Source organism: Vanellus vanellus (genome assembly GCF_965231255.1).
Source record: "Vanellus vanellus genome assembly, chromosome: 7".
Taxonomy (NCBI): domain Eukaryota; kingdom Metazoa; phylum Chordata; class Aves; order Charadriiformes; family Charadriidae; genus Vanellus; species Vanellus vanellus.
The window spans coordinates 22,847,202-22,871,369 of record NC_138912.1 but is presented as its reverse complement, the minus strand read 5'-3'; the positions used below and the strand labels follow the sequence as shown (position 1 = coordinate 22,871,369).

Genomic DNA, 24,168 nt, shown 5'->3' with positions numbered 1-24,168 from the left:
GCTCACCCTCGCCTGGGATGCTGGCGCTTGATTTCTGAGCCTTCAGACGCAGGTTCGTGCTCTCAATAACCAGACAGGCAGAAGCCTTAAAGGGATTGTGCCAACTTTTATTTTATTATCTTTTTTGGAAATGGGATTTGGAGAAGGGAAGGGAAGGAGATGTGCACGGGGGAGCTGATTGTTGCAAAAGGGGATGCGTTGGATGTACACTGGCAAAGGTGTTCCTCTCTGACGGGAAACGACTGAAGCAGTAAAGCACGAACGGCAGGACGCTGCCTCGGTGGATGTGCTCGCTTTACGGGGTTTTTGGTTTTCAGGTCTACGTTGTAGGTTATTTCACGTACAAAACAAAAAAGCATATTATAATGTCTATATATGTATTTGTATATATATAAGATATATATATATATACACACACATAATTTATATTCTAACAACTCCCAGTTCCTAAAGGCTTCAAGTCTGAAGGGCCGTGTATATATGCATTATAAAGAGAGATGCCAATCGACTGAGACGAGGCTTTCCTTACTGGCTGTGTGATAAATAAGTGGGCAAGACATCTTTAACTGAAGTCTCGCACGCGTGCAGGTAGAAACGGTCAGCCAAGCACCAAACGGTGGCCCCCGCGTCGCCCTGTCCCTGGCTGTTCCCTGCAGGGGTGGTGTCCGGCTGCCTGTGCCGTCCCAGGAATTTGGGGAGCTCACCCCTGCGAGGCTCGGAGGGGCAGACAGAAACACACTTGGTTCTGCTGCCTGTGGGTTAAGCACCCTGCGAGTTGGGGCTCCTATTTCCCCATGGGGCTTCCAGTAGACTGTTTTGGTTTCTTTACCACGAAGGAAGAGGTTTGGTGGGCAAGAGGGGAAGGGGTTTGGGAGGGGAAAGACAGTCAAAATTCACCATACGATAGTTAGACAAATCTTCATAGAGGTCCGTCTGCCTGCTTGCCGCTCGCTCTTGCTCTCTCTCGCTCTCTTGCTCTCTCGTGTTCACTCTCACTCTCTGCAGGACGTACGCTGTTGTAGGGCTAAAGGTCTCCTTTTGTCAGGCTAAGGTCAAGTCCCTGGTTGGCGGATGGCAGCCCTTCATACGGGCCTGTCCACAGCGTATTGGCAAGGGCTCAGATTGGAAGCTGCCGTCTGCACCGCTGGGTAGGTGAAGTTAGCGTGCTGCTTGGCCTTCAGCCGCAGGCTGGCCAGGCTGGAGTTGCATGTGTCCCTGTACATGTAGGGGCTGGCTGTTGAGGCATAAGGACAGGCACTGGATGAGACAGCGGAGTTGAGGCTCGGGCTGTTCAAGTTGTTGATGTTTCCCAGGTTGTTGAGGCTGGAGGCCGGTACTCCGGTCACCGCAGAAGGGACCATGGATGAAGGCATGGTCATCGAGGCAATGGAGCTGGGTGGGGAGAACATGGGCTGGGAGGAGAGGGGACTGACGTTCATGGAGTTGAAGAACGGGAAGCTCTTGGCCGAGAGCGGGCTGGTGGCGAGCCCCTTGGTGGCCCAGTTGTTGTAGGAATAGCTGGAATACATGTCATCATAAGGCTGCATCAGTCCATTGAACTGGGCTCCAAAGCTGTTCTTGCACAGTTCAGCCTGTTGGTTCCTCTCCCGTTTCCTCCACTTGGCTCTGCGGTTTTTGAACCAGACCTGCGAGAGAGAGAGGGAGAGGGAAGGGATGGGAATCACTCTGGGCTGTCCCTGGAAGGGGCCTTGCCCTTGTCTCTTTGCCCAGTAAGGCGAGAGCTGTTGAAGGGCTGGGGATGGTCCCAGAGAGCTGGGAGGCTGAGCATCAGGAAAGGGTTGCAGCAAGATGTCTGGGCTGCAGGGTCATCTCCCAGCGAGAATCACCACCTAGATCAAAACCCAACCACTGCCATTTTACAACGTACAGAATAACCCACCCCACTCAACAAACGGATGCCCTTTATATGGGGAAAAGGGAGGAAAATGCTTGCTGTATTTCCAAGTGACCACAGCCCAGGAGGAGGGGTTGGGGTTGTGTGACTTGGGAGAAAACTGTTTTGGGGATGTGGTTTGAGAGCCACTGAGTGGAGGAAATAACCTCTCTTGTTCTGACTTCACTTCAGGACCAGCTTGGGGTGGGGTGTTAGAAGTCTGTCTTCTAACAGGAAAATCTGTTAGTGTTGGAGCAACCCAAACAATATAACTTCCTAGAGCATGGAAGCTGCTGGAAGGCTATTCATAGTGCTGCTAACTCATATTTCTAGTAGCGGAGAGAAGCTCTCATTCCAGCTGGAGCCCTGCCATGCTATGCCTGTGACTGCACAGTGGTTTGGGAACCCCAAAGAGTGCCCTCCAGCAAGGCCAAGGCTGGAGGACAATGGCACTGCAAGGAAGGGGTCTGCTGGGTCAGGGCAGCCAGCTGGTGGGGCTCTGTGGGGCAGAGCCTGGGCTTTTCTTCTCCCTGTGTTATTGCAAGGTGCCACCTCATGGGGAGGACACCACCAGCATGGGATATGCGTGTGGCTGGATGTGTCAAATGTCAGGTGTAGAGCCTGGTGAGGTGTTCTCAAGACAGGGAAATTTTCTAGTGCCCCTTAATTCCTTCCCTGGTGTGGGGACAGCTCGGTGGCTTGTATCACAGCCAGCTTCCTCCCCACAGACTTGGGCCTGGGAAGGTGGGAGGGCTGCAGTCCTACCCGGACTCGTGCCTCCGTCAGGTTGGTCCAGACTGCAATCTCCTCCCTGGTGCTCATGTCTGGGTAACGGTTTCTCTGGAAAGTGGCTTCCAGCTCCTGAAGCTGCTGACTGGTGAAGTGTGTCCTCTGCCTCCGCTGCTTCTTCTTGAGCGAGCCGTCTTCAGGGTTGGAGTCGTCCGTCTGGTTTTGCTGGGACTTCTCGGTATCTGTGTGAAAAAAAGAAACACAGGAGAGATCCTCTGAGTTAACTCGGGGGCTTGGATGCATTCGGTGAGCCTGTCCTTGGGGCAACCAGTGCATGCTCAGCGAGGTCCCCCTTTGCTGCCGGTGACCAGCAGCTGCACCCATAGGAGTGGTCCTGTGTCCCTCCCTCGCCCCTGTGAGCAGGCATCCACCCTGTACCAAAACCAACGGCCCCTTGACGCAGCACGGCTTGCCCTCGTTTAACTGCTCTAAGGGGCGTCAGCTTCCAAGTGACTGAATTTGGATTTTCCAAACTTCCAATCTCTGGTTTTCATTTGTCACAGTTAAGATGGGTGATAGTGGCAGAACTTACCCAGGCCAGCAGTTCCCTACTCTGATCAAAACTCTCTGCCTAAGGCACCCTGTAGAAAAACTGAACAGAAATTGCCACTTATGACACAGCAAAAGATCCGGCAGTGTTTGTGTGGACAAGTGATGGGAAAAGGCTAATTGCCAATGATAGCAAGTTGAGGCTCTTAAATTAACTAAACTCAAGGAGCACAATTTTTATCCTTCCTCCCATCTTACTCCTCTACCTTCTTATTTCGGTGCATATATTTTTATTTTTAAAAAGTAGGAAAAGGCCTCTCTCAGACTCATGAAGTACTCCAGCATCTCCCTGTCCTTCTGCCCCTGCCCTCCTCCTCACTTGGAGATTCCTCTCCCTGAGGCAGCGTCTTTCATGCTGTTGCCCCTTAAATGAACATCTTGGAATTCTTGAGTGTTCAAACTGGTATCTAACTGAAAAGTACAGCTCAGCCTCATCCTAAGCCTAAATGCTGAGCTTTGCCCACCTCCAGCCACGGCAGCCCAGACAGGTACTTCCCTGTGCCGCAGCCCCTCCTGGGGCTGTTGGTACTCTGCAAACAGGGGCAGAATGCAAATATAAGTATTTTCCATCATCAAAAGAACATGTCACATTTGAACGCTTGGGCAATCTATGGAGGACAACTACAGGGAGGAAAGCTACAGCTCGTGTTTAATTCTGCTGGGAACCAAGACAAGTCACCATTGAAGATACTTACTCCTGTGAAAGTAAATAATTTCTGGTGTTCTCCACCTCTTGCCTCTGATCTAGAAGCAAAGTGAAGCAGTTCCAGCTGAAAATCTGATTTTCTGCAGGGACGGGAGGCATTCTTTTACCGTGGGAAATACTCAGCTAAACTAAGTATAAATTACTGCAAGCAGTTGCCAAACTGTTGCATTTGTGAGAAGAACCTTTTAAAAATTCTGGTTCTCGCTCTGCTGAGTTTCAGATTTAAAGGATTTTTCTGTTTGGTTGTGGTTTTTTAAGTGGAAGCTAGTTTAAAAAGCTTCAAAGTCCAGAAAAACCTTAACATGGAAGGTGTCCTGTACAGCCCCTTAAAAAGCAGGAAGGCAAGAAAACAGTAACCTGGAATACAGCTGTGCGAGGGGAAAGAAAGGGTTCCTCAAGCCAGATGGACGTCCTCTGGAAAAATATGCCCCATAAAAGCTAAATGGAAAAGCGAGAGCCTAAGAGAGACTACAAAGCACCTGAGCCCCAACAGAAAGAGGACTCACTGCAGGGCTGTGCTGTGCTCAACAGCGGGTGCGTTATCGGAGCCCGGCCCTGGGAGACGCTCCTGGCCCTGGTGCCACTACCCCGTTCCTGTGGTAGCGTGTTAATTCAGAAACCTCTCCCTGCTGTTCCTGGGAAGACCCTCCTCACACCTGCCTTCCTCCACAGGGAGCAATGCCGGGGTCGCAGAGAGCATTTGCAGGAGAGGCACTCGCTCCCCACGGAGCAAAGCCCGGGTGCAGCCAGAAAAGGGTTGTTTCCATGGGTACGTGTTGCATCGACTCAAGCGATGTGGGTATCCCACAGGCTCCCCACCAGCCGCCTCCGCTTCTGTGGCACGTTTAATCCTACCCTATGCAAGGAGAGCGAGCTGGCTCTTGCTCACAACAGCAGGGCACAAGCTGGTTCTGCTGAGCGGGAAGGTGCTGCCTCACGCTCCCAGTGTCAGGACCAGCTCATGTTTCCGTCAAGGTGTACCCGCACGAGAACTTTCCCAGTGTACTCTTGAAACAGAGAAAGCCATAGGACCTGAAAATTGGAACAGTAGGACCTCGCTGTGGTCTCATGGCACTCTTCTCGTTCCCACGAGCATCTTCATGTGGGGATCCCACGTTCAGCAGAACTCTTGGAAGCATGTGGATCTTTTTTATAGTGGTTCTTGCCAAGGAGGTAAATCTGGTTTCTCTAGCCCAGTGCTCTAAGCCAGTGCTGGAAGAAGGAGATGCCCACATTATCCATCTCCAAAACAGATTAAAAGAGCAGTGATGCAACCACGTCTGAGTTAGTTATTAGGAATGGCTCAGATGAAGGGACACTTGGTTTGTTTGTTCATCTGATAAGTCTGGGCTAATTAAGAGCCTGATGCATATGGGGGATATGTTCCCACAGGAGCACCTGACAAATGTGGATTTCCAAAGGGTCTGTATTGAAGCAGGAGGCTGTGCCCTAATCAGGAGCTCCTGCTCAGGATTGCCCTTCTTCACGCAGGAAGAAACTACACTGAGAGGGAATGAGAATGGAGCAAAGGTACTGCTGTCTTATGGGCTGCATCTGGGTGGAAAAGCTCACCAAGTATCTTGCTTTGGCATTCATCTTCTGGTGTAGAACTTTCTACAAATCTGGTGAAGTCCAAGGAGATGTAGGAATCCTGATGTTGAGCCTGGAAAAATCTCTGCAGCTACACGTTCCTCTTATTGTCCTCTCTGTTTCTGTACCTGCTACCTGTGGCTCTTCCTGAGCATTGCTTATAGGGACTGTCACCCCTCTTTCTGCTTCTTCACTAGGCAGGGAAAAAGTGCCCTCTGTAAATGGTGCAGAGCTTGGGCATTGCAGTGGGGACCAAAAGCATGGCAATACAGGGAAACAAGGGACGCCACAGGAAGGACAGACCCTGTGGGTGCCCTGAATCCATGCTGAGGAACAGAATATGGGGAGATGCGGGGCAGTTCCTCACCTCCTCCCTCCTCACCCTTGCTCTCCCCTTGACCTGTGCTGCCTGATGAAACCTAACAGAAGGGGGTGTCACAAACCGCACCACACCATCGGAGGACACTGGGAACCTTCGAGAGCTGAGCCCAGACAAGCAAGGTTTTGTGCTCCTTTCCTCAGGATCTCTTACTCTGCGGATGAAGGAAGCGGAGCCAAGGAGGAGTAGGGAAGCTGCTCTCCTGAGGAGTGGCAAGAAGTGCCCGAAGTGCAGCTCTGCCCCATCCCAGGCAGCCCTTGGTGGCACGCTCTGCTCTGCCTGACACCGGTGACGTGTGGCTGCCATCGGCCTCTCTGGTGCAAACGCACAAGCTGCCAGCCTCTGCGTGCAGGTACCACTGGCAAACACCCGTCTCCCAGAAGCATTTTATTTCTATACTGTTTAAGACAGGAGGGAGTGACGTAGCCAGGCACCCAGCGTTTATTGTCAACCCAAAATAGGTTGTGGAATATATCTCATGCACGTTCGCCCACTCAATGAAACGACTGCGGTCATAGCTGGAATTAGCTGCTCACGCCTAATGGAAAAAAAAGTCAGCTCCTAAATTGGCAGTTCTGCGGCGTGCCAGGGTGGGCTCGATCGGGAAGGCCACTTGAATGGAGACGACCGCTGTGCATCCAAAGCAGCTGACAAGGAGCCACTGAGCTTGGGGATGTGCCCAACTAAGGTACGCCTGCGGTGGGGAATTTGGCAGGTGGATTCTCTGACCATAGTTAGCCCAGCGTAACTCCCTTTACGATACTTACTCTGGGGAATTTTAATCTGCATCATTAGGCTTATTAGCTTTTGCATGTGGGTGAGCCTGGAGGCTCTATGTGGGGAGCAGCCGGCTGTCCCCAGCCCTCACCTCTCTTCACGCTGGCACTGGCAGGGGCAGCTTTGCATCGTCCTGCCGCATCCCGAGCAACAAGAGATAGAGCAGTCATAGGACATGCAAAATCCGGGGGAAGCCATAGCATTTGGTAGCTGATTTCTGAGCAGGTGTGAATAGTGATGGTTTCTTCTTCAGAGCCTAATAAAGAATGCGGTAGGCTTGGGGTTTGTTCAGCCTTTGGGAATGGACAGAGGCACCTCCTTGGGACGGGAGCAGCCCACCGCAGAGCCTTGCAGCGAAGCACAGGTGACCAGTTTTTTTTAATTAAAGCAGGGGCAAGACATTATTTATCTTCCTTCTTATTGCCTGAACCTGGAAAGTTCAGCCCAAGGTTAACCCATAGCATGGAAAGTTTCAACCTAAGCAATTTAAGCAGAGTTAAAAAAAGGAAAAAGCGGGCAGGTTATAACCAGGTGTAGCCTTCTGTGCCCTGGATGAGATTGCTCATGTTGTGGGGAGAGCTCTCCTGCTCTGGGGACCCTGTTTAGGCAAATACAATAAAATCTTGGTTGGGCGGTGACACGGCTTGCCTGACTCCTGCCTGCCACGGGCTGTGCCCTCTGTCAGTGGTGGCTTCCTGCAGCTGGGGCCAGGCAACCCCATCGCTGGGACGGTGCTCTCACCCTCCTGATGGCCGTCACTGTGATATGCACCCCTGTGCCTTCCACCTGCTTGGCGGGATGGCCATGCTGCCACAGCACTGTGCCGGCTTGTGGCATGAGAGGAAGCTCAGCATGTCCCCGGGAGGACCGCAGCTGATTCCTGCAAGCCATTGGCCACCTGCATCCACCCACAAGGACGGGTCGGCACCTCTCTTGCACTCACCGCTGTGGTCCTGCCCTTTGCAGCTGTGTTCGTGTTGAGGGGTTCCAGAGTCCGAGAGAGACAAGGTTGGGCTGCGAGCCTCCGCGTCTGCCAGCAGGTTGAAATCCATGGAGTAGGGATGGGTGGCGGCAGCGGAGGAATCTGAAAAAGCAGCAGGCACAAGGTGATTAGGGAGATGAATCTGTGTGTGTGACCTCTCCCCACCCCCTCTGGGAGGGACTTGCCAACCCTTGAGGAAAGGTCTAGGAAAAGCAAAGGATCCCTGTGTGATCCTTGGACCCCTTTGAGTTTCCTGGCTGGAAAATGGACATGCCAGGCTTTCTGCTGAGCTTCCCTATAAATCAAAGATCATCTAGTGACACTTCTATTTGCAGCCTTCAGAGAAAGAGCCTCCAATTTATAGGTGACATTCAGACTGAAATAGCAACACTGGGAGCATGCTGTGTAACGGAGATCTGAGGAAGTGGTTCTGGGCCAGCCAAGGGCTGTTAGCACCTTCCCCAGACATCCCGCCTCTCCCATCCTCCCTGCCCAGCTTCCCTCCTCTTTCCCTCTCCATTCTCCACAAACCAGTCAAGCCCAAGCAAAGCTTTCCAGAGAGCACTAACACAGATGTACACACACACACATCCCAAAAGAAAAGCACTCCTGCGCCTTCCTATCGGTGCCACGCACGTCTGCCTGATCAGCCGCTGCCGTGAGCAGGGTCCCAGGCAGTGCAAGTGGACTCCTTTAGGGTACATAAGGATCTCTGGAGCCTGAATTAACATGGGAATCGCATTACACACCCTCGGGTGCCTGGCAATGAGTGACCCTGGCTGCAGCAGCAGCTCACTTCCAGCCTTAGGTCATCCTGGCTGAAGATTCCCCGTGTCCCCTCAAGTGACCATCCTGTGCCTGTGAGCCACCTCCCCTGGCTCAAAGCATCCCATCTAGGAAGCTGGTGGCGCTGCTCCTGGCAACTGCAGGCACCCCTGGGACTCCTCTACCACCTCCTTCCACACTTCTCTGTCCCAAGGTCAATTATTCTCATCGTGCTCTTCTCAGGGGCTCCCTGCACCCTCCGCCCGTATGGCCCAGAAGAGCTCGACTGAAAGCACCACTTTGTTCTGGACCACGCTGAATGCTCATGAAGAGGCAGGCATGCAGCACCTTCAGCTTGGGAAGGTGAGCTGGCCCTCTGTTAGCCTCTAATCTGAGTTTCAGATCATAACCCTGCCGCGTGCAGGACGATGCATTGCCACCAATGCAGGTGTAATGGTTTCTGAAGGCTGGACCACTTGGAGGGGTCCAGAGCAGCTCTTAAAACTCTAGTCACCCCAGCTTGTGCCTCACCTTCCCAGCCAGGGAGCCTCTCGCTCTAAAACGTAACGGCAGCTGATGCACCGTGCCATGATCTGGGACCCCTGGGTTTAGAGGGGGGTTGGACCAGGCGTTTGGGACTTCCAAACTGCAGGTGGAGGTCAGCTGTGAAGACGATGCTAGCTGGTGAAGGACTGCCTGGCCCCTCAGACCATGTGTGTCGGGGAGGGAACCTGCTGAAGGCAGTATTTCGTCTGGGCTGCGCTAGCATTTAGACATGTAAACAAGAGATTAATCACATAGCTGTTGCACCTCCTTTGGAGGTGGATGACAGTGACTAAGAATGTATTTTCAGAGCTGTCTAAAACCTCCTGTCAATTTGAGCAGGGCTGCCACCAGGGCCCTTGGCAAGGCTGACCCCCATACCTGCAGCATGCCTCCCAGGCCGTGGTGAGAGGGCAGGGAGCCATTTCTAACGGTTATCCGCCTGGTTCCTGCCGCCAATCTCACTCGAAAAAACCCCCCACAGTTCCCCTCGCTCTCCCCTTCTCTTGACCTCCATCCGCAGCCTTTCCTGGGCACCGACAAATCTGTCTCAACGCCGGCCTCAATCAGCGCTCTCCAAAAGCAGCACCTAACGAAGGGACCTGGTGCGGGTTTCCCAGACCTTTGCCTCGCTCCGGGCTTCTCCTCTCCCGTGGGAGAGAAGTGGCAGCGGCTCCATCTTTGCGGTGAGGCTGGTTTCCATTTCCACCTCGCTGCGAGCCTGACCTTTGATGTCCGCTGGCTGTGCAAGCTCCTGGCAGCAGCAGGGCACAGCCCTGTTGCTTTTTGCCATGTGTATGTACACGAAGTGATGTGACAGGGGCTGTGTTTTCTTTAATACCTTTGCATGGAGTAGGGGGAGTCCATCTGCTGCTGATATTGCCATGGCTTTTAGCATTACTCTCGGAATTATGCAGAAACGCGCAGTGAATTAATTCCACGGATTAAGTCTTGATTAAGATGTGTGTCACTTTGCTGTCTCAGAATTTATTAAGAGCCCTTCTTGAGGCGGCGGCAGATGGAATTTCTGCCCAATGTTTGTAGATGATAATTTCCCCTCTTCTACAGCCATTTGCATATGATTGCATCTGTCAAGCACAATTTCCTCTCTTCTAGGGCTTGACTCTGTACTGGACCAGATTTAAGGAGGAATTCAGACTCCTGCTTTGCTGTAACTGAAGGACAGTGTCCTCCTGCTCAGGGTCCTGTTTGCTTTGAGACTCTTACTGCACATCTTGCATTGCTTTCATCCGTGCAAACTGGAGTGGAGATGGGAAAACCAGGGGAGAGTATTTTACAGCCGGTTCCGTGGGTGCAAAGGACGACACAAGGAACATGGCTCAGGGGAACCCAGTCCCGACACTGAAAATTCGCGCCCCATCCTGAAGCACAGCAGTGCAGTGGTTACGAGGTTGATCCACGCTGCTGGGGCACAGCATAGCGTGCTTGGCCTGCCTCAGAGATGCAGTGGGCACCTAGATTAAAACTGGTTTTAAAGCGTGGCCCGTATTCAGGTTGAAACTGGGACTTGCGGCTCAGAACAAGTTTGCTGTTTGAACCGAATTTAAAACCAGGAGGGTTTCAGGCAAGAGATTTTGTATGTATTTTGTGTATATGTAATTACATACCTACCTATTACACGTGCCCTGCGTGGTGGCATCAAGGAAGGCCTTCTCAGCTCGCTGTGAGCAGGTCACAGAGGAGCAAAAGCAAAGGGAGAGGGGGATCTGCTCAACTCAGCTATGAAGGACTGCAGGAAAAGTCTGTAATGGGGACAGCGTGTGAGCCCTGTACTAATGTATTTACCCAAAGGTAACCCCATGCCACCGACACAAAAGGCTGTAGGTATTATTCTAGATTATACAGCCCTTTCGGATTTAATTAAAGGAGCTTTCTTCCACATTGGCTAGATCTCGCTGTAGGCAGAGACATTAAGAAAGTCAACGCTAAACCTTCATGGCATTTCAACTTAGTTGTTTGTCTGGTCTCAGGGAGTTACTGAAATTGGCATCTCAAAAACGTCTTTAGAAAAAAAATCAAGTTTATCATCTCCATTTGAGTCTTCATCTCGCTATCTTTTAACATAAAAGAAAGGCTTCTTTAGGGCCAGCTCCTGTACTAGTAACGCGCAGCCAGGTTTGATCAGAGGTTTCAGTTTTGTAAAACAAGCCCTGGCTCCCAGCCTGCTCCAGCACCTGTAACTCCTTCTACCGATGTACATAATCGCTCCCAAGATAAAGGTTCCCAAATCTGTTACAAACGCACCTTTTCTTCCAGTCACTACCCGTGTGCATCCTCTCCCTGGCTCCTGTGCACGGTGCCAGCGGATGGGGAAGCTGCCATCCCTGCCCCACGGGCACGGTGGAGGGCAGGAGGATGAGAGCGGCTCTGTCTCTAGGCTTTTTCTCCTTTCAAATTCACCCCACTTCTATTTCTGCGTCAGTGCCAGGCTGCCCAAGCCAGGGCCATTGGGGCAGGAGGAGGAGGGTACTTCTACAGGAGGAGGGCAACCTTGTTTACACAAAAAGAGCAAGCGAGGGTCCCTGTGACCTCTCTCCTGGTTCTCAGTAACACGCTGCTCCATCACCTGGCAGCAAAGATGCCTTTGCTTGTTTTTTTTGGAGGGGTGGGAAGGAAACATAAAGGCTGACCGCGAGCCAAGTCAAGCTAATTATAGTGGTGGCTTTTGTGATGTGGATGTTGCCCGCTGAGAGCTGCCTTCAGATTGACAAGTGCACGCTGCTCAACTCCCTTCGCTGCCATCAGGGAGCGAGCTACCTGCTGAACCTGCTTTGGCAGGCTGATCCGGCAGGGAGAAGCTGTCTCTTGGGTTGTTTTGATGTTACTTGGCTTCCCATGGACACGCAGGGGTGCTCCCGCAGGGACCTCCTACACGGCATCCCTAGGCAGCAGCACAGGGGCCACTGGTGGCCCCCAAGTAGGTGGGAAGCCCAGCTGGCCAGGCTCCCTCTGGCAGACCTGTGAGCTTCCCCCACTGCCTGTGCCTCCGGCCAGAGCCACGGTGGCTGCAGCCTCTGCTTGGGACTGCTGGTCCCCACAAGGGGTTCAGAGTTATCCCTCAGGCTGAAAGGAGCTCTGCAATCAGTTTGGGGGGGGGGGGGGGGGGGGGGGGGGGAGAGTCTTTTCTTTCTTCCATCCCCTGAGGTGAAGGTATGATGTTACACTGGGTGTCTTAGGGTCAGAGCGCTCTCTTCCTGCTCCATCAATCCCAGAAGTCAAACTGCTGGGAGTAACTAGATTCCCGATGGAGTCTGGCCGATTGCTTTGCTCTTCTCATGCTCGTGTCCCCTGTGTGCCGGCTTACTTTTAGCAGAGATAAAGCATTTGGCACTCTATTTAACTGTACGTTTTCAGGAAGATGATCTGCCTCTGTACTTTGGTCTCCAGGAGGGGCTGAGCTAAGGAGGAGCAGCCCCTGCCTCTTCCTCTGCCCCATGTCAAAGGGGAAGGGGCCGAGGCTGTGCCTGTCCCCTCCTGGAAGATCATTTTGTTCTCCCAGTAAATGCATTTGCTCGGAGGATGGTGCCATCCGAGTGCCTGTGCGCTGGGATTTCAAGCGCCGCAGCATGCACAGCACACGAACCGCACAGCGACCCCAGAGCCAGGCTCTCTTCGCTGGCGGACCCGAGTGCTGCCTGCAAGGGGCTCTTTCCCTGCAGCTAGAAAGCTTAAAGAACGGGACACGAGACGAGAGTTAATCTTCGTTTCCTCAAGACTATAGAAATACAACTAGGGGGAGACCAGGGTCGCCTGCTGCTAAACATCTCGGTGTAGCTTTAAGTCTCTAATCTTAATGGAATTGCAGCAGGAACCGAGAGCGACCATTAATCACTGGAAGATAAACAGCAGCAGCCAACCGGTGACCCGGAGCCCAGAGCCATTACGGGACAGGAGAGCAAGTTGCCTGCCTCCAAAAACTTCAGGCTGCACGCAGCCCCAGGCTGGCTGAGCTGCGCTTTCAGGCGCACACTCAGAAATGGATCACCGGCCTCCAGCAAGGGCTGAGTCACAGGTTATAATAAACTTTATTTCTTGATTTAGTCCTTGCGCTTGGGCGCTAACCCCTGGGCTCTGGCGCTGCGTGGTTTCGTAGCGGCGTGTGCTGCTTTGGAGCCTGAAAAATGGTTTGGGTGGGATTTTTTTTTTTTTCCCTCCCATTGGTAGGAATTGCCAGAGCTCCCTGAGGCGCATTGGTATCTTATTGCTGTCGGAGCAAATTGCCTGGCTCGGCTGGCAGTGTCCCGCACGTGGCGTGGGCTGCAAGAGCATCGCCGGCACTGCGCGGTGCCACGCTAACCGCAGCAGCCCGGGGCCTTGCTGATGGGGTTCCTGCCTGCGGTCGGCGGCACCGGTTCGCTTTCTGAGGAGGGTGTCCAAGCTGTTCCCACTCTCCTCTCTTTTTGCGCATGGCTCCAAGGAGAAGTTCCTGATAATGCAAGGCGGGGAGAGGATGGGGAGATAAGGCGCTGTCGCTGACTTGGCTTATGATGTAGGTGAAACCACTTGGCTGTTCTGGGACTCCATCCTTCATCTCAGAAATGATGTCTGGACTGGTAGAGGCAATGAAGCAAAATTCCTTTAAGTGCTTCCAGATCCTCAGATAAGAGGTGCTAGGGAAATGCCCAGCCTCAGTCGGACACTGCCTAATGCATTCCCTGGGGGCTGGCGGCAGCCTGCAAGGTGAGAGCAAGCTGCCCGCTTCCTCTGCTTTGACAGCAGCCTGCAGCTGCAGAGGAGGGCGACGGCCGAAACCTCTGCTCTGGGCAACAGAGGGTTAATAAATCGCCCGTATTCCGGAGGATTATCACAATGGAAATGTCCCAAGGATTGACAGCTCCATACCCATGTCCGCAGCAAAAAAAGCCCACAATGGAATGTGTCCTGTTCGCTTATTTGATGGGCCATGCCCCGGCGCTGGGGAAGCGCCCTGATGTAACCGTTCCCCAGTACATAATGTGCCGTCCTCCCTGATGGGTGACTCTGCGGTCCCCAGACTGGATCGGTGCAGACCCCGCTGAGCTAAAGCACGGGGGTCGCTAGAGACAGGGCGACGCACTTGGGCTCAGCTTAAAGCAAACTATTTGCATTAGTAACTTTGGACCCCAGTGCTGCCCTTAGCCTACCTGGATAGTTTTTGAAATGGCACCCAAAATTTGGAAACAAAGACCTAATCCTAACACAGAGGGAAAATCCGGCCAGACTTTCTGCAAAGTTTTTTTTTTTCCCCTAAACTAAACTTCTTGCATTCTTGTAAGCTTTGCACTGTGGGTCTGGGTTTCCAGTATCCCTTGGATGCTCTGCCTCAGGGGGGCTTCCAGCACCTTGGCTCCATCAGCCAGGACTGGGATTTTCTTTCTGACAGACTATGCAGTTATATTAATAAAGCCATGCTTTGTTATGGCTTATTTTGTTTGTTAGGCATTTGGAACAAAATAAATCAGCGAAGGCACAGTTTTGCCCAAACGAGCTGCGATGGCGCAAAGCCGCTGGCGCGGTGAGGCTCTGCAGCGCAGGGGCGCTGGGAGCGAGAGCGTGGTCCGCAATTATGAAGGGAGAAAAGTCCTTCAGGGAAATTAATCCCTTTGCTTTGGGGAAGGGAGAAAAGAGACTGACTTCAGAAAGAAATTCTGCCTGGGAGAATCTCGCAACCAAAACAAAAGACCCGCTAAAGCAGAGTGCCGGCATTGGCCTGGCCCGGACGTACCGACCCCGCTGGTCCCTGCCTGCCCTTGCCCGCTCCCGCAGCCCCGGTGGGATGGCTTCAGAGCGACCTGTCCCAGCGCTGCCTCTGCACAGCAGAAAAAGCTGCACAGCCGCAGCCTACGGGGCACCGTGGTCTCCCCTCACACCCGCAAGATGAGCAGGAGCGGAGCCGGGAGGGAGACGAGGCAGTTGCGGACCAGGACGCTGGGCAGGAGCGAGAGGCACGGGCATCCTGCCGGCAGCTCGGGGGCCGGGCACGCGCTGCCCGCGCGGCAGCAAAGGGCAGCAGGGCCTAGCATCAGCAGATCGGTATGCGTTGCTGTATTTATTCGGGCGATTGTATGAATTTGACTAATTATTCCGGCAGTCAAAGGAAACTGGCCCGATTCCCGCGGGAGCTGCGCTCGCGGCAGCACGGCCGGGTCATTTCTGTATCTCTGCGGCCGTAAAGTTGGCCCATTTTAGGGAGGCTCAGATAGCGAGATCAAGGGCTGGAGCTCCGTGACTCCAGCTGCTGTCAGGAGTTTTGTATGCAGATGGAGGGCAGTGGATGACTCAGGCAGTTACCGAAGATGTAAATGATTCTCACAATTAGTAAACAAGCTCAAGAAAGCCCCTAATCAAGCGGGTGATGCAGGGGGTTGAAGGTCAGGAAGGCTCCTGCCATGCCGTCGGCGTGTCACACCCTCACGGCTGGCCGACCTCGGTGCACTGTAGAGCTGCCCGTGTCTGCCATCCGTCAGCACTTCTGCTAGAAATCCTTTCTGGAGAAGTTCGACTTGATCATAAACATTTGTTCAGTGACAAAACTTGGCAAAACCAGCAGCTAGAAAGAAGCTTCTTTTTTTGGGGGGTTGGGGGGGAAGGGGGGAAGCGGTGCTGGATCATTGTTTTAAACCAACCTGGCAGAGCCCGGGGGGCTGCAGGGCTGCAACGGGAAAAGTAGCAACTGCTGAGGGTGCTGTGACAGCCCCACCAGCCCCACCATGGCCAACGAGAGGCTCTGTTGGTTAAGGCAACGCGAGCCCAGAAGTGGCTGGCTCGCTCCGAGGGATGTGTTGTCTCACAGCGCAAACCCGCAGCACTGGAGCCGATGTCTGCTGCGCCCGGCTGTAAGGTTTCCTGATGATTTGTCTTTTTTCTTTTCCTCCAAGCAATTTATATTTAATTTTTTTTTTTTTTTAAAGCTCTCTGGCAGGAAAACCCTTGCAGGACGCAGGCTGCCGTGAATAAAACAAGCAGATGATCTCAGCCCGCAGTATCCCTCCCCTCTTCCTCGGGATACTGCGGCTGGTAGGGCTGGGGCAGGAGGAGGGTGGCTCCGGGAGGGATGCTGGAGCTCGCTCTTCCCCCCCACGCCGCCTTTATGGACCTTGCAACATGCCCTGAAGGTCAGCCTGTTTACCCAGACGTTGTTTGAAGGGGATGGAGGGAGGCGATTAGCCCTCCCCACTGCAAACACTGCAGGGTCCCATCCCGCAGCGTTTTGCAAGTGGCCTGTGCTGGCGGCAGCGGGCCCGCAGATCGCCGGGTTTTCACGCCGTGTGCCCGCAGCGAACGGTTAAATTTGGTGTATCGGGGGGCAGCGAGGAGGAAAGGGCAGGTGGGCGAGCAGGGAGGGCTGGCAGCCCTCCGTCCCCCACAGCATCTTGCCCCGGTGCCCCGCTCGGGGCCACGGCAAACCGCCCCGTGTCCCTAAATTCGGGGGCACGACAGACACCACAAGCAGCAAAACAAGAGGTTTGAATTTCAGGCTCCTGAATTCGTCCCCCCCCCCCCCCCCCCAAATCCTTACTTTTTTCATCTGCGAGAGGCTGCGTCCCATGCGGAGCCCTGGGAGGTAGGCAGTTTGGGCGGGTAGGCAAGCGAGCTGCAGAGCACTAATTACTCATCCAGCCTGGCCCTCGGGCAATCCCATCAAAGCGGTTGGGAGAGCAAAGGGCCGGGGCTCAGGGAGGGAAGGGAACCGTCTCAAAACTCTGCCGCCCGGGTCACTTCCCCTCCCTTCAGCCGCCCGGTCAGCCCGACCGCTCCAGGGACGGGGACCCGACACCCAGAAACACCCCCCTGCCACCCCCAGACCCTGTGACAGCTTGCCACCGAAGGCCACCTGCGGCCCCAGGGCAGAGGGAACGGCATCCTGCCCTGGCCCGGGACTAGGGGCACATCTGAGCGCAAGCACTGGGATTTTTAAGCACCATTAGTAAAAACCACCCGACAAATTAAGCTGCAAAACCTTTTAAAATGAGACACAAAAGTGCGTATTGTTCATCACTTTTGGAATTTCTCCCTGGTTGTGTATGGATCCATACCCAGACTGACCATTATGGCTCCATTAATTCAGCTTAAAGATTTAGATTTTTTTTTTTTTAATCATCCCTGTACCTCCAGTCCTCTTCCAAGTCTTAACTATTTTATTTTGGAGGAAAACTTCCATTAATTTACTCTAAAAAAATAACCTTGCAATAAATGCAAAACATTTAAAACAAACAAACAAACAAACAAAAAAAAACAAACACCAAACCCTAACTTTTAGAACTGGAAATTGGGATAGTGTGGCACCAAAAATAAAACTGGTGGAACAAAAAGGGAATTTCATGTGGTTTTCATTGTCGAGTCTAAGCTCAGAAACAAACAGGAAATAAAAATGGCTAAAACAAAAGAGATTTCTTTTAAAGTGTGTTCAAATCTAAGTGGGGAGCTGCTTTATTTGGGAGGGTTTCTCTGTTTATTTGTTTTTCAGAAAGAGGAGTAAATAAAAATGTCCGCACACAGACAGGTCAACTTGATTTACAGTTAAATCCTTATGCTTCTCACTGGTCATTTATAATTAGCTTTAAAAAAGAAAAAATAGACTTGCATAAATGCCAGCATTGGAAGGATGAGAAAAGGCAATGGGGGGGGGGGTGTGCTTCTGCTCGAAATGAGGTTATGGGGAAGAAGGAATGAAGAGGGAGAAGAGGCAAAAGTAACTGCGAACTCTCCAGTCATTCGTTTTATTTCATCTTTGTACTTTTTCAGTTTTTTGCAGGCTGATCTGCAGGCACTGAGCCTTCTAGCCCATGCCATCCCACTGAAGCTCCCCAAGTAGCAAATAAATGCATTTATTTCATAAGAGTGATTTGCAGGATCAAGGCTACGTGAAATAGAGCAGCATACGTGGTATATCCTACAGACAGAAGTGTTTCTTAGGCTCTCAGGTTTACGATTGTGGAACTTGTTTGATAGGGGTTTACAACCAGGTGTCTCATTCACAGTAGCTCTGACGGTGATTTTGAGGGGTTAACTTAAGGCAGGCAGGACCCAGCTCCCCACATCAGCTGAGATCCCCGGCAGCTACAGCCCCGTTAATGCATCTCTGAACAGTTCAAAAATCAGATGGACAAAATTAATAGCAGCTTCTGTAAATTGATCTCTGGTTTCCCTCCTCTTTTGCGCTAGTTAACAGGGTGCAAATGTTTATTTTCTGGTGGAGCTGCAGTCTGGGAGATAACAAAGAGCATCAGATTGAGGGTGAAGGGACAGAGGTGGTATTTCTGGCTCAGATCAGATGAGGTAGTTCTGCCACAGCTCAGGGATACTTCCCTTCGTGCTAAAGCATCCAGAGATCCGCCTAGGGAAAGGCTACGTAGCTCCCAAGGAGAGACATCCTAAGGTGCAGCTCTTCCGAGATGAGGGCTCTGAGCTTGAACTTGTACCCTGCAAATCAGCAGGAAATTTCCCATGCAGTGTGCGGAGGATTGGCCCTCTTCCCAAATCTGCCAGGCAATACTCCGACAGCAGTGGGGAGGGAAGAAGGGGACCTCCCTCCCTCGCTCGCTCCCCATCTCTTTTTAAAGCTTAATAATAACAGAAAGGTTTCTGAGCTTCCGCCCAGCTAGATGTCCTAGTTCCTCCCTGAAAACAACTTTTCATATTTAATTGTTGCTGAAAAACAGCAGATCCATCACTAACCATCCCACAGGAGTTTGCGGCTCTGGCCAGCCTGCTGTACCTGTCCTCCTCTGGGGTCAGAGGGAGACAAAGATCTCAAGCAAATCCTTTCCCACAGAAGTGAGCCCCTCTGTGCCGAGTCCATCCCCGGTCCCTTATGCTGCCAAGCCTTCAGGAACATCCTGTGGACTCCCTTAAATGCCCCAAGGAAGCCCAGAGCTAATAACCAGCTTCATTCAATTCCCAGTCACATTATTATCCAATCTGCCAGAGGCATTAATATTCAGAGGTGAGGCGGGAGGAGGGCAGGGGTGCTGGTGAGGGGGAGCGGCACACAAAGGGGAGGAAGGGAAGCACGGCGAGCTGGCCTCAGAAATCCTCTTTTTCCAGCTGTCTGGAACCCCAGACCGTTTCAGCCGGGTGTTGACAAGAGAGGGTTTTTCCTACAGCCTCAGCACTAACTTCAATGCCAGTTGGTGGAGGCTGTCCCCCTGCCAACAGCAAATGCCCGGGCTTGGCACAGCCGATGCCCTCGGCTGCGGCAGCCCACGGCAAGAGCAGGAGCCTTGCCCCCTCTGCCATCAGGCCCTAAGTAAATAGCAATCTCCCATTTTCAAACAGCCAGATAATCACTGAGCCTGCTCAGAGATGCCACAGCCTCCCATTTCTGACCCCCCCTCCATCCACGGCCCCGCAGTCTCATCCCGCTGCCTTCCCGAGACAGGGCGCACAGCACAAAATGACCGGTTCTCCCCATCTGGGACTTCCAGCCCAGCCCAGGTACCTCCCCTGTCCCCAGAGCCGGGCACATGTGCCAGGTCACGAGACAGACCTCATGGCCCCAGCTCATCTCATCTTCCTTTTGGAGCAGCCTCCTAGATCAGGTTTCTGGCTTTTTCTTTTTGGCAGTCTCCAAAGTCAGCCTCACCTCTCAATCTCAAGGTTTTGGGGAGCATCTGACAGAGAGAGAAGATGCGGCTCTTTTTTGCCAATTCTCTGTAGGGTACATTAACCAATACTTGCAATCCAGTCACAATTTGCAGATCTATTAATTGCCTGAATTAAGCCCTTACAGAAATGTAATAGATATTAAGTGAGGCTTGCAGTGGTTTCTCTACCAGAGAGAGATACTGGTTTTTAAGTCAGTGGCTTGGACAGGAGATAACTCGGGAATATAGGTGGGCTTTCATATGGGGAGCCTGGGCTACAGGTCACACAACCGCCGCAACAGCAGGAAAAACATCACCCTCGCCCAGACCCCTCTCCAGGCTGTCAGGGTAAGACATCTCCCCATGAGGGCTCCCTGTAAGGAGTACAGGGCATGGTGTGACTGTTTACTAATTAAAAAAAAAAATCAAACCCTGCTCCGCTTCTACAGACATTTGTGGAGACTGAAAGCAGCTACCATGCTCTGCTGGTCCCTCAGGAGCCAGCAGGCAGTTCTTTGTCCCTCCCAGCAAGGCACCAAAGAAGCCTACACAAACACCCATCCCTCCTGCTCACCGAAAGGCGGAGGGGCAAGGAGGGAGTGCAGGGAACCAGGGACAACCTGATTCCATTGCCAAAAACGTGGTGCTTTCCCTACCTTTGGAAGGTGGGACAGGAACAGGGATGACACTTCTGAAAGACACTTTCCTGAGCTGAGGAAATTGCAGATGGGATAGAGCCATTTTATCCCTAGCATCCTCCAGGCCGTGGGCCAGGTGTGGAGGACCCACAGGCTTGTCTGGGGGATGCTAAATTCCCCTCTTTGCCTTCAGCACTAGTCTCCACTTAGAAAGTCCACGGATCGTGGGCCAATCGGTCGGGAGGATGCCTCCCTCCAAGGCGAAGGAATGGGGAGGCAGTTGGACTGCTTTTGATTCCTGCACCGCCAGCTCGAAGCGTCAGCCGGGTGCGGTCGCTGGGGGCTCACACCCGGGCTCTGCCGGGACCCCCGGTCCTGCAGCAGCGTGTCCCTCGGCGGCCGCCTGCGCGGAGCCGAGCTCCGCATCTCCAAGCCGGCCGGGCCGGGTGAGAAAGGTGTGCGGAGCCCCCGGAGCTCCGTCCGGGGTACCACTGCTCCGGGCTGCCCAGCCCCGGCGGAGAGCGGGGGCTGCACCGACCCCCGCCAGCGCCTCTGCAGGGCCCCGGTGCTGCTGGAGATGGGAAGGGGGGAAGGGGGGGGAGATGGCCGCCACCACCACCCCCAGCCCGTCCCCTCAGCTGTCCAGCCGCGGGGGCGCCGGGAGAGGGGCCGACAGGTGTGCCCCGCTCGGCGGCACCGGGCCCGCCGCCCCCCCCCGGGGCCGCTCCAGCAGCTGCGGCGGAGTGCGGGCGTCGGCCCCCGCCTCGGCCGCCCTCCCCCGCCAGACCCGCGGCGAAGCCGTCCCTCTCCTCCGCTCCGAGAGGGAGGACCGGGGGAAGGACAAGGGGGTGCCGCGCTGGCGGGCTAGCCCTTCCCCCGGCGCCGCACTCGTTGAGCGGGGAATAGCCGGGGGAGCGGGCGGTACCGGGCTCCGTCGGGTGCCCGCTGCGGCCGGCCGGGCTTCCCGGGCACCCGGCGGGACGGAGGGGCGCCCGGTTTGCACTGTGCCCCCGGCGCCGGGGAGGCGGCGGAGCCCCTGCAAGCGCCCGGAGGTCCGACCGCCGGCTCTGCCCGCAGCCTGCCGGCGCCGGGCGGCCGCGCTCCGCCGGGGCGGCTCGGAGCTCCCGGTAGAGCCGCCGAGGGAGTCGACGCTCCCTCCGCTCCTTCCCCCGCAGTCCGGCCGGGTTTGTTATTCCCGGTCGGATTCCCGGGAGCCCCGGCCGCCGGGGCGCAGCAGTCAGCGGCGTCCCGGGGCAGGTTCGCCCCGTCCGCCGGGGCCGGCTCGCCCTCTCCCCGGCGCTGCAGGGAGGTCGGCTCTGCTGTAAACAGGAGCCAACCCGTTACATAAATATCATTTATCCAACTGTCCAAGAGCCGTCAGGCTGCCTTCCTTTTCCCCGGCGACGTCTCCCCGCCTCTGCTCCCCGCGCCCTTCTCCCCCGGACCCTGCAGACAGCTGAGCCGCAGCCCGCAGCGCCGTTATTTACAGCGAGCCCCGGCTAATTTAAACAGCCCCTGCCCCGCTCGCCCGAGTGGAAAATGACTAAGTTTAGCAACGGCGAGAGGCTCCGGTAGCGCTTGCCGGAAGGGGCCCGCGGCGGCCCCGAGGGGGCGGCCGGGGCTGCGGCACCCCGACGGCGGCGGGTAGGGGCCGCCGGGCCCTGCAAGGGCAGAGCGGGGAGGCGCCGCGCCCCGCCGCCGGGCGGGCAGCGGTGCCGGCAGCGCCGGTGGGAGGGGGCAGCTCCGCCGCACACGGCCCCGGGACCCCTTCTCGACGGCCGGGCAGGGCCCGATCCGCCCGCTCTCGCCCTGCCCCCGGCTGCCGCCTCTTGCCCCGCGGGAGGCGGCGGAGCGCGGGCCCCAGGCGGGAGCGGGGCTGCCCCCGCGCTGCCGGGCTGAGCGAACCGAGCCGCCCCGCCGAGGATGCTCTTGCCCGTCGCCAGCTTGGGAAGGGCTGCGGCCGGTTGGCACCGAGGGGCTGACGAGGAAAGAAGGGGAGAACCCCGCCCGGGAGGCCAGGGACGGAGGGACACTTACAGCGGCTCCAGATGCGGGCTCGGCTGGGCGGCCTTAATCCTGCGAGAGGGGCGAAGCTGGCCCCCGCCCCGCGGCCCAGGCTGCTCTGCCGCTGTCAGAAAGTAAATCCCCCCGGCACCCCGGGCACTCTGCGCCTCGCTGACGGGGAGGGCGGAGGCGGAGGGCGCCGGCCGACTGCCTCCCATTCACCCTGGCCATTCACTTTATGGCGGGCGGCCGGCGCCCCCCGCCAGCTGCACCGGGCGCCCCGCTCCCGCCCGCCCCATTCCAGCTGCGCGCCCGCCGCCTCCCGCCCCGTCCAGCGCCGCCCGCCCCGGCCCCGCCCCGCGGCCCGCCCCGCGTTCCCAACGCCCAATCGCCCGCCGCCTCATTTGCATCCCGCCGCACCCCTGCCCCCGGACTCGCCGAGGAGGGCGGTAGGCCCCGCCCCCGCCGCGCTGGCCCCGCCCCCGTCCCGCCGCGGCGGGGCAGGGAGAGCGGCGGGCCGGCGGGCATCTCCCGGGCGCTGGGCTACGGCTCCGCCAGCCCGGAGGGCACACAGCGGGTGTCTGCATGTGTGTATATATATACGTATGCGTACACTTATATATTGTTGTTATCGCTGCCGTTACCGTTGCCTTCGTGCTTGGCGAGCCTGTCGGGGCTTTACGGTTAGAGCCACCAGGCAGGCAGAGGTTTCTGGGGAGAGCCAAGTCCGCAGTCGGCTGCTGGAAGCGTTCCCCTGCACGATGGAGCAGCAGTTGCAGGGGAGGCTAATTACAGGCTAATTACTGCACGGCCTGTGCCGGCTCTCCCACCGTACCGAGCATTCTGCGCTTCTCCGGCAATACCGTGCTGCTTTTCCCGGGACGCGGGGGCTGCCGGCTGTGCGGGAAAAACCGCGCTCCCGCCCGCTGATGGCTGTCTGGGAACCCACACGCTGCTCGTGGTTTAGGCTCCAGCCTGGCTCCTACCGAAGTTCATGGCAAAATCCCGGTGCAGTGGTGGAGGGTGTGATCGCTCCCCAAAATGTCCCCAAATGCTCATGCCTGCTACAGCAAGTCTTGGACGTGTTTGCACACAGATTTCACCCCCAGCAGACATGTCCCCTCTCCCCCAGGGCTCACAGGGAGAGGTTTGCAGAAGTCGGGCTCAGCTTCTCCATCCTGCCCTGGGATGCCTGAGCCCAGGGGAGAGGTTTATCCCCGCCGTGCTCTTATGGAGTTGGATGCGCGATTCCACGGTCTGATTTTCTTGAGGTCATTTCCATGTCAACCTGCTCTCCGATTTATGATGCCAAAGGTCACCCTCAAGCTCTTCCACTGACATGTTTTAGAGATTAGGAAATAATGTTGTGAGAATAGGAGTGAATTTTAACCCTGGGTGATTTACAAGCCGTATTTAGGGAGCCTGCTAAGTGCATAACATGGCATAGATATGTATGGGAAGACAAATGCACACGAAGAAGCACAGGATGTAAAGAGAGGTTAAGTAGACCCAGGCACCATGGATTACAGTTCAAAAACGTTCACAAACACGTTAATTCGGTAGAAACGTGGAGAGTTTAAAAGGAGTCACAAATGTTAACATGCTCATGAGAAATTATCATGTTTTTTTAATGGTAGTAATCTGAGGTTTGTGTTTGCCTTACTGCTTTTTTGCCTGCCAAAAATGACAGCAAGCCAGACCACTTCTTTTTCCAGCCCAGATTTTAATCCATCCTGGCATAGGTTTATTTCCATCAAGAGAAGTGGACACGGTACAGCAGCACTAGCACTTTCCACGGGGCAGTCTGTGTCTGTCACCACATGCCACAGGGAAGCTGAAAACCCTACTCAAGGTCTGCAGCAATGAAGGGACCATATTTCGGATTGCTTCCCTTTCCCTCCAAACCTTTCACTGTCAGTAGCCCGCAGCAAATACAGTTAGTGCTTACGCTTTCAACTAATAACAA

At 54.9% G+C, this 24,168-nt stretch overlaps 1 protein-coding gene across 1 annotated transcript; it reads right to left on the bottom strand.

Moving 5' to 3' along the window:
* Positions 1–954: 954 nt before the first annotated feature.
* Positions 955–22,369, bottom strand: PITX3 (paired like homeodomain 3). Its single transcript, XM_082486100.1, has 4 exons — positions 22,236–22,369; positions 7,628–7,768; positions 2,660–2,865; positions 955–1,646 (listed from the first exon to the last, which is right to left on the bottom strand). The coding sequence occupies exons 2-4, from the start codon at positions 7,734–7,736 to the stop codon at positions 1,083–1,085; spliced, it is 879 nt and encodes a 292-aa protein (XP_082342226.1). The 5' UTR covers positions 7,737–7,768; positions 22,236–22,369; the 3' UTR covers positions 955–1,082.
* Between the last annotated feature and the right edge of the window lie 1,799 nt (positions 22,370–24,168).